Source organism: Arachis hypogaea, chromosome 13 (assembly GCF_003086295.3).
Source record: "Arachis hypogaea cultivar Tifrunner chromosome 13, arahy.Tifrunner.gnm2.J5K5, whole genome shotgun sequence".
NCBI classification, from domain to species: Eukaryota; Viridiplantae; Streptophyta; class Magnoliopsida; order Fabales; family Fabaceae; genus Arachis; species Arachis hypogaea.
Window position 1 is genome coordinate 142259551 of NC_092048.1, and position 17580 is coordinate 142277130.

At 35.8% G+C, this 17580-nt stretch overlaps 2 protein-coding genes and 1 pseudogene across 2 annotated transcripts; 1 reads left to right on the forward strand and 2 right to left on the reverse strand.

Annotated features, from left to right (window-relative positions):
* Positions 1 to 5495: 5495 nt before the first annotated feature.
* Positions 5496 to 6005, reverse strand: LOC112792424 (probable E3 ubiquitin-protein ligase ATL44). Its single transcript, XM_025835664.3, has one exon. It carries the CDS (start codon positions 6003 to 6005, stop codon positions 5496 to 5498), a length of 510 nt encoding a protein of 169 aa, XP_025691449.1.
* Positions 6006 to 8047: 2042 nt separating this feature from the next.
* Positions 8048 to 10980, forward strand: LOC112792427 (lysM domain-containing GPI-anchored protein 2-like; annotated as a pseudogene).
* Positions 10981 to 11732: 752 nt separating this feature from the next.
* On the reverse strand, positions 11733 to 16440 carry LOC112792426 (cellulose synthase A catalytic subunit 4 [UDP-forming]). The gene is made up of 12 exons (XM_025835665.3): positions 16299 to 16440; positions 16014 to 16218; positions 15830 to 15936; positions 15554 to 15620; positions 15309 to 15462; positions 14613 to 15225; positions 14363 to 14500; positions 14141 to 14266; positions 13827 to 14039; positions 13210 to 13722; positions 12739 to 13089; positions 11733 to 12653 (listed from the first exon to the last, which is right to left on the reverse strand). The coding sequence occupies exons 1-12, from the start codon at positions 16353 to 16355 to the stop codon at positions 12072 to 12074; spliced, it is 3126 nt and encodes a 1041-aa protein (XP_025691450.1). The 5' UTR covers positions 16356 to 16440; the 3' UTR covers positions 11733 to 12071.
* Positions 16441 to 17580: the final 1140 nt, after the last annotated feature.

Consider the following 17580-nt stretch of genomic DNA (forward strand, 5'->3'; position numbering starts at 1 on the left):
AGAGTCACAAAAATGGCATCCAGTGTGGTGTGGAGATGATAGTTATAAAAAATTTTAAAACCATGGTTATCCGACAAACATGGCTATTGATTTAGGTAAAAAAATTTGCACATGTAAATTCTAGAAGATTACAGAATTTAATTAACCATTTTCATATAATGATATGCAAATCTAGTGTATTCTAATACTAATTCTAAAATATATCCACTCAATTTTAGGCATGCTATGTGTTCATGCATGTGTTGCCATTTCCAGATTGAATGGTAATCCTGAAGACTAATGTCACTCTTGATTAACTATGGATTCTTTAGACAAACATATATGCATACTCTAAATATGATTCCCAGACAAGTCTTATGGAAGAAGTTTTAGTATAGTAGGTCTCAAGTTCCAAAAATTCGAAATAAGCCAGGTCCGTTAAAGAAGAAGAGGAGAAGGAACGATGTTGATGAAGAACCTTCGGGGACAAAAAAAAATCTAAGGTTGGAGCAATCAAGTTGAATAAAAAGTACAAGGAGTTCACTTGTACCTACTGTGGCATAAAAAGCAACACCAAGAAAAACTACTAATACAAGAAGGCTGAAGATGTTGCAGTTGTCCTTATTGAAACAACCGCAATTGTTCTTGTTAAAAAAAAGGTAAGGGATCTGATGCTATTATAACTGATCAGGATGGAGATGGTGCCTCTGATCAAGTGACTCTTTTGGAGACTTTTATTGATAATGCTAAAAATGTTGTTACTAATGATGCTCCTAAAAATGTTGTCACTCCTTCAGAAATTGTGCTAGTCCAACCACCTGACTCGCAATCAAAAAATAGATATCAAGTGATTTCACCCTAACTTAATTTTATTTGTAGATTTAAATTGTATTTATGATTATATACTTGTTATAATTATGTCACTAACTTAATTGTATTTGTGGTATGATAAAATAGGTGACTCCAACAGGGAGGTCCAACAAACTGCTGCCTAAAAGAAAATTCTCTCCAACTCCAAACTCAGCAAGCCTTGACTCAATACAAGGGGCAAGTTCTAGAACATCTTCAAGAATAGCTGCATATATAAAATTTGTCCTCACACCCGGACTAAAATCAAGGTTCAAGCCTCCTAAAAAGAAGTTATGGATAATTAAATTAAGAATATGCATTAGTATTATGTTGATTTTTTCTTTTTTTTTTTTGTGATTGGAGCATAGTTATCTTATTTTGTGACTTGACTATTAATATCTTTTTAAGTTATATTTTATTCATACACTTACTAGGTTTATGTTGCTCAGTTTGTTTTGGTTGGTTTATGGCAAACAATGCCCTTGAATATTGGTTATGCTATGTATGCCTTATTTTGAATACATGTATATGGTGAAAAGTTTGAAATTTATAAAAAGTTCTAATAGGTTTTATATATTAAAATTTATTTGTTAAGAATTGCGTAACAGCTACAATATCCCAATTATAAGAAGGATGCTTTAACAACATATTTATTTTTACATTGACTTACTTCATATTATTAATTTATATAAACAACTACATATTTCTAATCACATCTTACCCATATTTATACCATAAATAATAATCAAAGATACAAACATACAAATCATCAAACTCAAAAAATTTATCCATAATTCCAAATACCTAATCTAAGATTCTATTATGCTAATTTTTTATGCTAAACTCATTTTTCAATTATCATCATATTATTTGCAAGTACTTGTCATCTCACTATTCTGCTTTCTTTCTCATCATCTGCTCACACAAAAAAACCACACCACATCCTTTCAGCTGTCTGTTATTTTAGACACAACAAAAAATAAAATATTATAAGAATACCTAAGAAAAATTTTAGTCTAGTAACAGATTGAAGAAGACAACGCACAAGAAAAAAAATTATATAGCAAAGAACTTACATTATAATTTGGACACCCATAAAAGGATCTTTTAGGATTCACATATGTCCCAGATCGTCAAAGCATAGAACACATTCCATAGCCACACCAATATGGATTCTTCCCTAGTCTATCATTATTAGGGTTCCTCGCAGAAATGCCATGAGAACGCAACCTTGCAGATTGCCTGCCTGAACCCATCATCTTCTCAACAAGATCGAAGATGGGGCTGCAATTTAGGATTTTAAGTCTATTTTCAGGGGTTTATTTGGGTCATTTTAACCTTTTTCATATTATGTATCCATCAACATTCTACCATAACAATCTAAAACTTAGGTGGCAACACAATTTGACAACTTAATGTGCCACATTAGCGTTTCGTTAATGGAGATTACTGTAGGGACAAACGTGAGTCAATCTTCAATATTTGGGGGTTTCAATTAAATAACTTAAAAATTTGAAGTCAAAATTAAGGCCGACGTAAAATTTCAGAAGCTAAAATGAATTTTAACTCAGTTTATAACTGCATAGACTTATAATCAATACCCATATCTGACCGACCATAATAAATTTTTAAAAAAATACATGTATATTTTATTATTTTTTTAATATTAAATTTGTAATGATGTATCTCACCAAAATAATACAAAAAATGCGTTTAACCCTGTTTTGAGAAGTCGACGTTTTGTATTACAAAATTTTAAAAAACCCTTTTTAATCAAAATAGTTTTGTGTTTCAAAAAAAAAATAATCAAAATATCGGCGCCGTTTTTTTTTATAGTATTTGAAAAAGAATTTAATTTTATTGTATTGTCAGTGTAAAGTAATTTTATACATATATTTAAATATCTAATATCATATCAATAAAAATAATTATATTTTATATTAACAGTATAAATAACTATCTAAAAAAATAAATATAATTATATAACTATGTAAAATATTTTACATTATCAATATATCAAAATTAAATCCAAAACAAAAAATATTGGATACACACAAAATGTCAGTGACTTTTTATTCTTCCATAGCAATATAAAACTCACTTGTATGAAAATATATAATAAAATATATCACATATTTTGTTACGATATCAAAAGAATTGCTCCAGTTATGAAGAGGAGATGATCAAGTAAAAAAAATCATTTATGTGTAAAAAGGTAGCAGTAAACATTCATCGTTGAATTTTGTTTGGAGGACATTAGTAAATTTTTTTCTTTAACAAAAATGTTTAAGTATTTATATAATTTTATTTTTTTAAAAAAATATTAAAAAACCAATAGAATATATTAGGGATAAGTATTTTTTTGATCCCTCAGGTTGAGGGTCGGAATCGAAATCATCTTCAACGTAATTTCTGATTTAGAATCATATTTAACGGTTTTTTTGTATTAAAACTGTCTTTTTTATTTTTTTGGACAAAAATACCCTCACTATTACCAGCACAATTACCTCTTCCACTACCACCACCACCACCACCACAACTAGCACCACGCTACCACCACCACCACCACCACCACCAAGAACACCAAACAACAGCAACAACACCAAACAACACCAAACTAAGAAGCAGAAACAGAAAGCAAGACCACCACCCACCACCACTACCAAACAACAGCAACAACACCAAACCAAGAAGCAAAAACAGAAAACAAAAAAACAGAAAACAAGAAAGCAGAACGGCGAGGCGAAAGTGGCAAGCCAGAGGCGGCGAGGCGGCGAGGTTGCAAGGCGGCGAGGCGGCAGTGGCTCGCGTCTCTTCTCTCCCTTGCGATCCCCAACGACGACGGCGCGGCGGCTCCAAGCTTTGCCGCCGCCGCCGTCCCCCTCCTCCCTTTCCCCTTCCCCTCACCCTCTGATCTCCCCTTCCCCCCACCCCGACCCCGACCCCGCGTCCTTTCCCCTTCCCCCACCTTGAACCCGCGTTCCCTTTATTTTCTTCCTCTTCTTCTCCGGCTTCTTCCACTTCCCCTCCTCCCTCTCTTTGACGCCGGCGCCGTCTCCCCTCCTCCCTTCCCCTTCTCCCTCCCCCCTTCGAATACCCTTTTCTTCCCCCCCCAACGCGTTTTCTTTTATTTTTTTAGATTTTATAATTTTTTTATTATAGGGGTAGTTTAGGAATAAATTAAAAAAATTTTATTAGAAAGAACGATTTTAAATTTAAATACGACTTTAAGGATGATTTTAAATCAAAATATACACTAGGGACGGGTTCGATTCCGACCCTCAACGTGAGGGGACCAAAACAATACTTATCCCAATATATTATTAGAGCAATGCTAGGGGGCCAGCAATTTTTGTGATTGTTAGCCATCAACTAGCCATCAATGATGATTTGATGGTGTGAGATTGGTGTGAGATTTCATCCAATGGCTCATCTTTTTCTACTGGTTACATGCTGGCCAAAATTCAATAAAACTGCTGCCCCTAAACTTTTCCATATTATTATTTGTTATTAATAGTTTAGTTATTAGTTCAATTTTTTTAATCTAAAATTTATTAATATATTTTTAACTAATAGGAAGACAATGGACTATTTGTACAATGTGTACAATGGGGAGTTACAAAATGAACATCCCCCATACTATCTAGAATAACCATTCGAGTACTAGGAATAATAAACATCTTCCTAAAAAATTAAACTGATTTTGGAGTTTACCAAAAATTGAACTCTTGACTTTTCGGATCTAGCGTTCTAATACCATGTCATGATACCACTCATCTCAAAAGTTTCAGCTAATGAAAAAATGTAACACTAATACTTATATCTCTAATACTCCATAAACCTCTATTGTACACTTTATACAAATATTTCATTGGCTCCTCGTACTTTTCCTATTTTTAAATATTATTGATTAACTGTTGGTAAAAAATAATAAATTTTACTGATTTTTTATAATTTTTTTATACATGGTAATACAATTTTTTTAGATTGAATTTATACATGGTAATGCAATTTAAATTTTTCATCTCACTTTCGTAATAAATACCCCGTTTCTCTAAATACGTGTCCTTATATCATATGTTAAACTAAAAGCAATTCAACATGTTAATGAATAATAATAATAATAATTGGGATAATATGTTCATCCAAAACAATATTACAACCGATTGCTGATGAGATTTCCATCGTTTCACCAACTTTACTTGACCAAGCACATTATATGTACCATCCAAAGTTAAGGCTGTAATTGTTTAGAAGTAATAAAGTTGGAATGGATAAGTATGCATAACTAAGCTGAAACTTTATGGATATATTGAACTCCATAATATCAGAATTCAAAATTGAAAATTTGAAATAAGGATATAATAAACGGACATTAAATTAAAACTTGTTCAATGAAACTTAAGAAGAGAGTGATTAATCCAATAACTAGTGGAGAAAAACTCAAATGTCAAAATTTTAGTTTATATTAACTAGACTTTTAGTTAGCAGTTAAATACCTTTAGTCCAACAGTTTAACTGGATGTTTTTAGCCAATACTTCTAAATATGTTTAGTGTCGTACCATTACCCAAAGTAGTGTATGTATTGAATAATAATTGAACAATTAAGAAAATAAATATTTGACAGGAAAGCATGTAAAAAATCTAGTCCTATACTAGCTAGGAATTAAGCTAAGAGGATATGTAAAGAGTGGAGCGAAGAAGAATCAGAATTAGACTTGAGGAGGTGCCTGCAAGTAGGACAAGAAGAATGAGAGAGGAGCCACTTGTCAATGCAAACCACGTGAAAATGGTGACTGCACTGCGGAAGAAACCTTATTTGCTCACCATCACTGAACTCTGCTAAGCATATTGCACAGTTGTTATTATTATTGTTACTAGGAGCTGCTTCAGAAGAAGAAGAAGAAGAAGAAGAAAAAGTTGAGGTAGGGAGAGCCACCATGTCCTTCCTCTTGAGACCGGAATTGAGCCTTCGAGAAGCGATCCATTGAAGAGGCTGCGTGAGAACACGCCCCGCACACTGAAACACGCATTGTAGCATGGTGTTGAGCCCTAGAGCGCATAGCAAGGCACACACGATGGCCGCCGCTACAACTGTCCAATCCAAACCACCATTATGAGGTGGTGGTGGTGGTGGTGTGGCCGTGGGAGGGACAAGAGTAGTTTCAGCCTCCATAAATATAGAAAGAAAGAAGAAGCTAATTAATTAACATGAAGAGTAGAATGGAGAAATGGAACAACAATATAGAAATTATATTGGTGGACATAAATGGGACCTCCTTCTAATTAATCATCCACTTCCATCTTCTCATCCCTTTTTCTTTATATAAAGCAACTCATCTCTTACATATCTTTTCCTTACTCTTACATACACTACTACTCATTTTATTATTCAAAACAAACATTTCTTTCTCTCATGTTACATTTATCACTTTATTATTATATAACTTTTATTTAAAATACAGTCATAAAATCAAACATCTATATACACATGTCAAAAAAAATAAAGAGTGTTGTCTATTATTAATATATATCTATTGCGTGAAAAGTGAAAACGATGTTCTATTATTTATTGGATGTTGATAAACTCTACTTTTGTTATTTAGATATACATACACCTGCTACATCAATACATGCTTAATGTCCTAAAAGGGAAAAGGATAGTCCAGGGTTCAATATACCAAATGAATAGTAGTTATCAAGTAAAAGCTACATGCCAAGTAACTATATTTTAAACATGTTTTTATACTTTGATATTCATATTAATTGGGAAAAATACAAAATTTGTCGATAATCTATTACTACTTTATACAGGAGTTTGATGTGGTGGAAGTCATCGTCAATGATTTAATCCACTAAGCGTAGTTATCTCTCTTTCGCCACGAAAAAGCAATGTTGTTGCTAATGCTATGTTTCTTTCCACTTTCCAGTAAAGGCGCGGCGTGGAGATGCCGCTTCTTGTGGAATGTGGACCATCTCAATTCTCAAACGTTTCTTCCCTTTTAATTTCTTTTATTTATGACACTGTACACTCAAAATTCCCTTAAGAAACATTATTTTCAACAATATTAATCTGCCAAAAGATATTATTGTAAAGGTGGAAACCATTATTGAATTTATCACGTTTGAATTCTAAACTAGATAAGGCAACATCACTATCTTCTTGTATTGTGTGAATGGTGATGTTCCCTTCTAGTGATATTTCTATTTTCTATTATTTCTAAGTCCACTAATCATATTGAGACAAAATTAAAATTAGATCTAAATATTTAAAATAATTTTCAGTTGTATTTCTCATCATGTATATTTTCTTGGATAGTATTTCCATAAAAGTTTATTCAAAGCCTCAATGGAGTGCATGGTCAAAGAATAAAGTAAGGAATTCATTTGTCAGCAATATACTTTTAAATGAAATTTTCATCCCTAACAGATTAATTTTTAACCTGCTTAAAAAATATCATGAAAAAATAAATTAAGTGTAAAAGATAATGAAATTTAGAGTTTTCAATACAGATAGGTTTTTGATCAAATTCAGGATGTACATATCTATTCATTCTTGGATTAAAAAAAAAAAAACAAAAAGACTTGTATCTTTTTGATCCAACGATGGCCAACAATGGCATGTGCATGAGAATGAGAGATGCTGACAAAAAGAAAAACTCTTGTCTAAAATGGGCCATATCAGGCCCAAAAGGAAAACAATAATTGTAGCGATACTTGGGACCTAGCTAGAACCCATATAGGGATGACAATTGATTTTACCCGCCCAAAATAAAAATGGGGAGACCAAAATGAAAACCTAAGACAAGAGATTAAGAGAAAGAAAACGTTGAACGTTGATTTCATATTGGATACCTTGTACTAGGTACCGAGTATTTTAATAATTTTCCATGCAGCTTTAATGTCCAATGCTACTCGTGGTTCCAAGCGTTCTTTATATCTAATTGAAGCTCCATGTTAGATTAACAATTCTATTACTTATGTTGGTGGTATTACTAATATACAATCCCGCAAAATATGTATTCACGAATTTTTTTTCAATAGAATAAGAAATTAAGAATACATGTGCCCGATGTCGTTTTTTCTTTTCTAACTCTCAACGTAAAAAAAATAAACCCAAAAAGTTATACACACCTATGGATTTGAAATTAAATCTTTTAAATTTTAGATTTTTATTTAAAAAAATAACGTGTAATTTGTTATTTTTGAATATTTTATTTTTCATATTTTTTTGATTGGTTATTCCTATGAATTTCAAGTAGTGATGAACATTTCTTATTTCTAATATAAAAGCATTAGGGTATAAAAAGTGAGGTGAGACTTTTCATACTTGTTCCGTTCCACACGACCTTTTCTCCTTTTCGCTCTTTCTTGGTCATGATCCATGAAGGCGTATCTGAGCCGCACTTAACTGCAGTTAGAATCCTTGCACGATTGGATTTAACTGCTTAACCCTTTGCTGCTTCACCCACCAAGTATATTCCACAGAATCCAAGGTTTTCTCAGAAACCGTAATGCAACAAACACAACACGCTAAACTCTTGTTCCAACTCTCTTTTCTCTTCCCAGCATAATTAGCAAGTCAGATCATAATTTTCAAAACTATGGAGAGGAGTAACATACACTCCATGTGAGAGTGTCTCGGAGTCACTTATTATGCAACCCGCATAACAAGTTCTTCCTGCACAGTCAGAGTCAAAGTCAACGGTTCAATCTTCAAATAAAATTATTATTCCATGTTCAAACCAAGACACAACCTCAATTTCACACTTAGACCACACAGCAGCCAGCCAGGCAAGTGAGGGTCCCTTTATAAATAAATTAAAACCAATCAACTTACAAAAGCCCACACCAATTATCTGACCTTCCCCCAACATACCCAAAATCAAAATGGGCAAATCGGCTCTTTGGCTCACCACATTCACCCTCGTATTGACGGGCTTCCTGACGGCCCGGGCTCAGCCAGAGGCAAACTTCAAGTGCAGCAGCAGCACGAACGCCACGTGTCGAGCTCTAATCGACTACTTTAGCCAGAATGCGACCACGCTCCGAGACATCCAGAAGCTGTTCAACGTGAAGCACCTCCCGGACCTGTTGGGCGCAAACGCCAACACGATCCCGGAAAACGCGTCAGGCAGTTACAGCGTGGCGCCCAAGCAGGTAGTTAGGATTCCGTTTCCGTGCAAGTGCAGTAACGGAACGGGGCTGTCGAACCACGTGCCGTTGTACAAAATCAAGCCTGGTGATGGCTTGGACTACATAGCAAGGACAGTGTTCGCGGGCGTGGTGACGTACCAGCAGATCCAGAAGGCTAATAATATCTCTGACGCCAATAAGATCATCGCTGGGGATTCCATTTGGATACCGTTGCCTTGTAGCTGTGATAGTGTTGGAGGGAGCAGTGTGGTGCACTATGCTTACATAGTTCCAATTGGAAGCTCCGTGGAGGGGATTGCACAGGAGTTTGGTACCACTGAACAGATCATTCTTAGTCTCAACGGTATTGATGACCCTAAGAAGCTTCAGGCACAGCAGGTTATCGATGTCCCTCTCAAAGGTATTTCATTTTCCCTTCTATATTTTTTTTTTATAATTTGTTGTTTGTAAAATTAAATTCGCCAAAGAAAATTTAATCATTATCATTATAGGATAGACAGAGAGACGCGGAGTACACCGTCGCCCTGCTTTAATCATTATCGGTTTGAGAATTATCAATTATAAAAATTTAAAAAGGAAAAAAAATGTTATCTTGGAGTTCTTGATTTTTTTGAATGTGCTATGTAGAATCACATCCACTTTGGTATATAAAGTCAACGGAAGTTTACAATATTGTATGCTGCATCCAGCTATATATATTCACTTTCTGTTTGAAAACCTATTTTCTTGAAATTTCTATTAACTTTTGAAAAGCTTATCTCACCTCAAAATGACTTCTCTATCTATATCCTAAGAAAAGTGGAAACTCACTTGCTTTAGGAAATTTGCTAGTTAAAAATCGTTTAAATAATTTGATATATATGATTAAATTATTATCCAACCGTTTTTAATGATTATCTTTACATAAAACACAGCTGTCTTGAGTCACTCATAGATGTGCCCGGTTGCAATTATTCTTCTCAATAAATAAATAATTGTTTGAACCATTCCTAGCTAATCTACTGTTAGATGCTCGCATTGATAAAGAAAGAAATTACTTTTTTTTAATATTTAATTCTGCAGTTTTGTGAATGCAATAATGGAGATGTTAGACTATGAGTAGAATATGGCACCACTTTTTTTTTTCCTTTTCCCAGTTTTGTAAGCAAGCATTAAGAAATCACGATGAGAGAATATAATTGAGAATTATTCTAGTGACATGGATTATAAAATTGTGAATGATAACGATGTATGTTGTGGCAGCTTGTTCCACAAGTGTTAAAACAATTCCATGGACTACCCTCTGCTGGTTTCAAACTCCACTTACGTCTACACTGCCAACGAATGCGTAAAATGCAAATGCGACTCCAGCAACAACTATGTGTAAGTACCTTCTTTATTTGTGATTAATTTGACCGTACCAAGAATGCAATGAAAATATATCAATTAATTAATTAATACTTTAATTTAAGTATAGATTGCAATGCGAGCCATCGCAGCTTAAACCAACAGGGGGAAAGTGGTCGGTATGCCCCTCCATGAAATGCACAGGGAACCTGACAATTGGCAACTTGACATCTGCTTCAGATGATCCATGCAACCGCACCTTCTGTGCCTATGCGGGTTATAGCTTCAAAAGAATCAATACCATTCTTGCTAATGAGTCCACTTGTCCTGGTTAGTGCATTCTATATAGGATTCTTTTTGTGTATGGTATGCATGTGGTGAATGACAATGGTACTGTTTGTTTGTTTGTTTGTTTGTGATTGTTGTCGAAAAACAGCACCGGCACCTGCACCCAGTGGCGGTTCAGTAGGACCAGGTGGTTCAGGATCAGGAGCGTCAAGGACTACCTTCGGTCTTATCATTGTTCTCCACTTCATCCTCCTTGCTCTGTGTCTTTTGTAGTAAAATAAAATACCCTCCACCCACTTTTCTTCTTTTTAAATTTTTGTTTTTTGTAACAGTATCATGTTTGAAAGAAGAAAATAAGAGTGATTATAAATTATTAATAACTAGTGCGTGACTCACTTTATTCACCCCTTCATGATTCATCAAAGACTCAAAAGCTAAATTGCTGACTATTAGTCTAAAATTGTAATCTCATTGAATTCACACAGACTCACCACATATATATCCAATTGCGAACGTGGAATTGAGATGTATATACAGAGTGGGGACTGACTGAGCCAACTTGTACACGCACAAGCTGCCTCAGCACTACGTCACTATTGTGGCGGCTACATACTATTTTGCATACTGTTTCCATCCCTATCTAGGGATTACATTATTATTACAAACATAAAGTTTACCAGTAAATTCTACATCATGAATGGTATGGTTAATTAATGAGTAATTGAGTATACAATGACCCTCTAGCATGTTGCTTTCTATACTGTTTCTATGTTTGTTATAGCAATGCACCCCGGTTAGAATGTTGTCTTGACCTCTCAGAACAACACCAACGGCTGCTGAGAAAATCACAACATCTGTGACCGCATTATCATTGCTGGTGAGATCAATGGTGATCCCGTATCCCGTCATCCCGGAGAAGTCCTTCTCGCCTTTGTCACCGCCAACATTTGAGTTCTGCCCAAGAAAGCAACTGAATATGAAGGTCTCATGTCCTTGCTGAACTAGGATTCCTTCTAAGGTGATAATAATGACAACAATAGTAATAATTTAAGCATTATTTGTTGGCTATACAGTAGAGAAGTACCCATAATTGACGATGAAATGTGACCAACAAATTAAATAAAAACCAAGCTGGCAACAAGAACAAGCTAAGGGATTAGTTTATGTAGTAGCTTAAATAGTACTTGTTCAGTATGTTTTAAACTTTTAAGATACTATATATTTAGACATAATTTTTAAGAGAGAAAGAGAGGCAAAGTACATGTATCTGGTTGGGTGTATGGTCCATTCAAAGTTTCCAAGTATAGCCACATTTGCATTTTAAGCCTATACGTATACTCTTGATAAACTCTTCTGAGAGAGGCAAATTAAAGCCTCAATTAACTATATAATAATAAGAAAACAAAAAGATACATTTGCATCATATCAAATGAATAGATGAACCCCTGCAGCCACTGGTGCAGTTGCTTAATTAGCATTCAACTCCACACTGCTTGAGTATTGGACCAGTTTGCTTAGGCAAGAATGGATCGATCCTCACCCAAATCAATGAGAAAATGGATGCTAGCAGAATTGACCATAAAACCACAATGGTTGGAGTCCTGTTTTGCTTTCCCATGAGACCCTTTAGGAAAGGATATAAGTGAACAATAACCCAAAATGCAAAGAATAGCTTCCCAAATAAAGGTCCCCATGTGCCATATCCATTGTTAATGGCATCAGAGACACCAGCCACAACCCCAACCATGTTCAATATTATGAGGGTGGTTGGTGGGATCAGAAGTGTTGTCCACTTGAAAAGGTATAACTCTCCGAACTCAGTATCATCTGCTGCTTTTGCTGTAACTGTGAAGTTGGTGTCTACTCCTCCAAGAACTTTCAGGAGGCCTTGGAACACAGCAAAAAGGTGTGCCGAAACTCCTCCAATCACCCAAAATTGCTCGTTTCGCCACCAATCTTCGATGCTAACTCCACTCCACCGAAGCTCAAGGACACCGGTTAGGATGATGGATATAAATAAAGCCATGAACCAAACACTAGCAAGGTTTGTCAACTGCACAAACCAATTCAAAACCTGTAAATCAGTAACAACTAGCATAACTTGTGTTGCAAGAAATCTACAATAATTATATACTCACGGTGGGAATGATGAATTTTCCAGTAAGAAGACACACAGCTGGTAGTATGCAATATGCAAGGAGAGGAATGGAAGTGAATGGATATACTATGGTGTTGGTATAAGCCATCCTTTCTAGCCACTTAAGCTTTCCTCCATAACCATACCACAGGGGACAATGGCGACTAAGGCAAATTTCAACAGAACCAAGAGCCCATCTCAAAACTTGGTGCAACCTATCTGATAGATTTATTGGTGCAGATCCCTTGAAAGCTGGTCTCTTTGGCATGCAGTACACTGATTTCCACCCTCTACAGTGCATTTTGAACCCTGTTAAGATATCTTCTGTCACTGAGCCATAAATCCACCCAATCTGCAAGGACTTGATAAGTTAAGTACAAACTTAAAGATTTTATGTGCACACTGAACAACATTACAAAATAGGAATGGCCTGTGTACTTATTTTGTCTCGTATACTGAATAGTAGGATTACCTCTTTTCCCCATTCCGTTTTGTCTTCATAGCCACAACTTATAACATGAATGGCCTCCTTTATAAGATTTTGAGAATTGGTGCCTTCAGGAAGTCCACCATTCTCCATCAAAGTGGAAGCAATGAAAACAGGCGACTGCCCGAATCGCTTCTCAAACTGTTTCTGAGACATTAGAGATGATTTCTCTAGCTCATCAAAGCCTTCAAGCCCTTCTTCAATCTCTTCAAGATCAAACATCAGCTCAGACCCTTTTCTAACATAGTTCTTCCCCTTCATCTTTTTCTTCTTGTACAATTTACTGAAAAGACCTCCTCCACCTGATTTCTTCTTTGACTTTGATTTCCTTGAACCACCACAACAGCAGCAGCACCAGGAAGGCCAACAATCACACGTCATCTTCGGCCTTTTCTCGGACACCGGTGGATCATATCCGTACAATGCCTGCCTATTGAAAACAGTTCCAGTACCAACATACACTGGACCTTGGATCCCATCTAGGCCTTTCATATTGATCTGTTATGAAATCAAACATTTGAAGACAAGCATTAGAACTTAATGGAATTTAATCTTTACACATTTTGGTTAATGAAGAGTTTAGAATGTGTAGCACCACTTACATCGAAGAATACAATGTTGCGATTGGCATATCTATCATGTCGATCAATACCATCGAACCTTTGTGGGAATTGGACATAGCAGAGCTTCTTCCCAAGCTGAGGATCCATTAAGAAGCACATAGCTTCTCTTATAGCCTTGCTATTGTTGATGTAGTGGTCACAATCCAAATTCAACATGAAAGGTGCATTTGTAAGCACAGCAGAAACTCGAACCTTTTTAAGGATAAACACCAAGAAAGAAACAGATATTTCAACATCCTATTAGCCTTGCTTGAATGGATGAATCACCATAAATCACAAGTTTTTGTACTTACCAAAGCATTCATGGCACCAGCTTTTTTGTGGTGTTGATAGCCAGGACGTTTTTCACGCGAAATATACACAAGTCGCGGCAGTTCCTTGCCTTCCACGTCAAGTGCACCAGCACTTCCCAAATACACCTACATCAAACATTTCTTTGAATCATGGTGTTTCTTGTACGATTGTTTATAAGATATTATGTTCTTAATGACAAGAAGAAGAAGCAAAAGGCGAACCTGAATCATTCCTGGATGATCACGAGTGTTATTCCCAGGCCATGGTGTTCCATCCTGCATCACCCAACCTTCCTCTGGTTTCTTCTGAGCCTTTGCCACCAAAGAATTAATCTTCACTTTAAATTCTTCATATTCTCTCTGCAATTTAGTAAACAACAAAAAGGAAGAGCTTCTATGAGTCTCAAACTCCCAATGAACACTGACAAAATAACATTGAAAAAATGAATGAATAAATAAATAGCATATATACCTTCATGGCCCTGCGTTCCTTGACAAACATAGGATGTACCTTGTCTTTCAAGTAATCGATTTTCTGAGAGAAATAGAACTCAGGAGCTCTTGGCTCAATATTATGCTTCTTGCAAAATGGAACCCATCTTCTTGCAAACTCAGAGGTTTCAGAGAGTGTGTCAAAGAGAAGCATAGAAGCACCATCATCTGATACATAGCAGGAAACCTTTTCGACCGGGTAATCGACGGAGAGGATGGAAAGGACGGTGTTGGCTGTTATGATTGGAGGTTCCTTCAAAGGGTCCACAGTACTGACAAAGACATCAACAGGGGAAAGCTTGTTTGGTTCCCCTTCGCGCTCGAACCTTATGGACAAGCGGTCCAAGTAAGTCTCGCGCGTGATGGGGAACCATTTAGGGAACTGGTCAAGGATCCATGAGAATGCAAACCATGTCTCACATATCACAGATGTTAACCACAGTGGGAAAGCATCATGTGCTGGAGTCATGATGCGGAAGTGCAAGAAGAAAGCCAGAATCACCAGCCTCATCACAATCACTATCCGGTATGGGTTGATCAGGCTTGAAGATATTGGAACTTTACGCCACAATGGTTGTCTAGCTTCAGCCAAACTGTTATGTAATTTTGTCTCAGTTGATGCATATCACGTTTTCATAAAAATGCAATTTCAAGGGTAAGAAAAATGAACACTTACAGGTACTCATCTTCTTCTTCATCTTGATCGTCTTTTCCTTCTTCTTTGTTTAGGAGGCCTTTCTTTTCTTGTCTGGCTTTCCATTTCTCTACCCTTTCTTCCCACTCTGCATTGCTGTAGAATTCTTTGTCCCCTTCAATGTCCTTGCCGGTAACTAAAGAAGAGTAACCAACTTATAAAATCATATACAGATTGAAGAGAAATCTGGTAAGAACAACATTTTTTTAAACGATGAAAATGATTACCACTTCCTGCTGAAGAAAAAGCTTGAGCATTGGGATGCCACTGCTGTTCCTTCTTGTCTTTATCTTCCTGTTGAAATTACAAAGATCCCCTTAGCCTCCTTTTTTGATTACTTGTATTCAATTAATTGGTAATGCTAACTCATTTGAGTGAAATCTTATTTGGAAAATAATATCAATAAAATTTCTGCATTCCATGCTGCAACATGCCATATTAATATCCTCATGCATGATCTTTTAAGTTCTAATGCATGTCTTATGATCAAAGGCATGCATTACCGCATGATTAACATCATCATGATCATGGCCAGTCTTAATCTGAAATTCATCATCAAAATCATCTGCATCAAAGTTCTCCTCTTCATCTCCTACTACTCTAGGAGATCCTGCAGTGAAGCAAAGCAAGTCACATAATCAAGTAATATAAAAGTGATCTAATAATACAATGTAAGCAAAAACCAACCTTTGTGACGCTTATAGCGAGTGTTGCACTGAGGACAGCACTGTGTGCCTTCACTTCTCTCATACTCATAGCAGGGTCGACAAACAGGGAAGCCACACACATAACATGCCACAAATAACCCTCCATCTTCCTTATATCCAATCTCATCACCACAAACTCGGCATTGTACTTTCGATGAAGCAGATTGTCGAGTAGGAGGGCGAACCTGCCATTCAATAGCAGTGTAAGTGTAAGAGAGTAGTTCATAATAAAGAAAATGTATAAGCATCAAGCAGAGCGCAATACCTCATCAGAGTCATGTGACAAATGGCGATGATGAGGACCAACTGTGAAGGAAGCCATGGTGTAATGAGATGAAGGGTTGTGTAGTGATATAAATAAGAAAGAAATGGGGTGGTTAAGGCATCATAGTAGAAGACATGAATGAATACAAGAGTGAGTAGTAGTCTACCAAACTGTGAGTTGGGAAGTCATTGGATTCGTTTGAGTCTAAGAGACGTAACGTAAGTGAAGGTCCATGTTTGTTAGTTTGGGTGTTTGTTTTTCTGTTATTGCTTGGTCTCAAAGGAGACCACATTTCATTTCTAGTTGTCTTACTCTGATATCATATGATGCATCAACAAGATACGCATTGCACTTTTCCGCACAAGCTTTGTTATAATGTCATTGTCCCCACATCGCTTACTTCGAAATACCAAAAACGGACGCATCATATTTATTTATAGGTGAAAGGGAGCAGTTCACACACAGATCAATTATGAGAATTTATATAGCATCACATGTTCTACATTTAGTAACTTGTGAGTCAATGCTCTATTCTCATTATGCTCTCATTTCTTATTGAAATATATCGATGCTGAAACGAAAATTCTGGCAAAAGTTTCAGCTAACCTAACTAACTAAGCGCACAGATTTGTGTCAGGGCCATGACTGACATTTCAATATGTTTTTTAGCTAAGATTTTGCCACTAAATGGGCCTAATTGGGCTGGAATTTTAACAAAAATTCCACCCACTCTCATTTGTTGTTCGGTAAGAAAGTGTAAGCATGTTCGAAAATCCGAGATTGAGGCCTTGGCGTAAGGGTTCAAAGCAGTGGATAAAAACTCTTATTGTTATCTTATTATAAGTGTAATGTGAATACATTTGTAATATTATAATGACTATGTTTAGACTATCCAGTCTATCTTGAAAAAAAAAAATGAGTGAAAAAAAAAATGAGTGAATACCTCATTTGGTACTTGACAATTATCTTAAAAGGATAACGATGCTCCCAAAAAAAAAAATACCAAATCCAGTCCCTAATATTTTTTTTGGGATTGATTAGTTCCTGTGCCAACAAAAAAACAACCTGGATTTTTTTTGGCACAGGGGCCTCGAATTATCAGGGGCCGGGTTGAGTTTTTTTTGTTAAGGGCCCGTTATCTTTCGAGGTAATTGTCAGGGGCTATTTTGGATTTTATTAAAAAAAATTTAATTATTCTATGATTTCCTCTAGTTTTATCGAATTGAAAATTTGGTCATTATATTTTTTTTCTTTTCAATTGAGTCTTTATATTATATTAGAT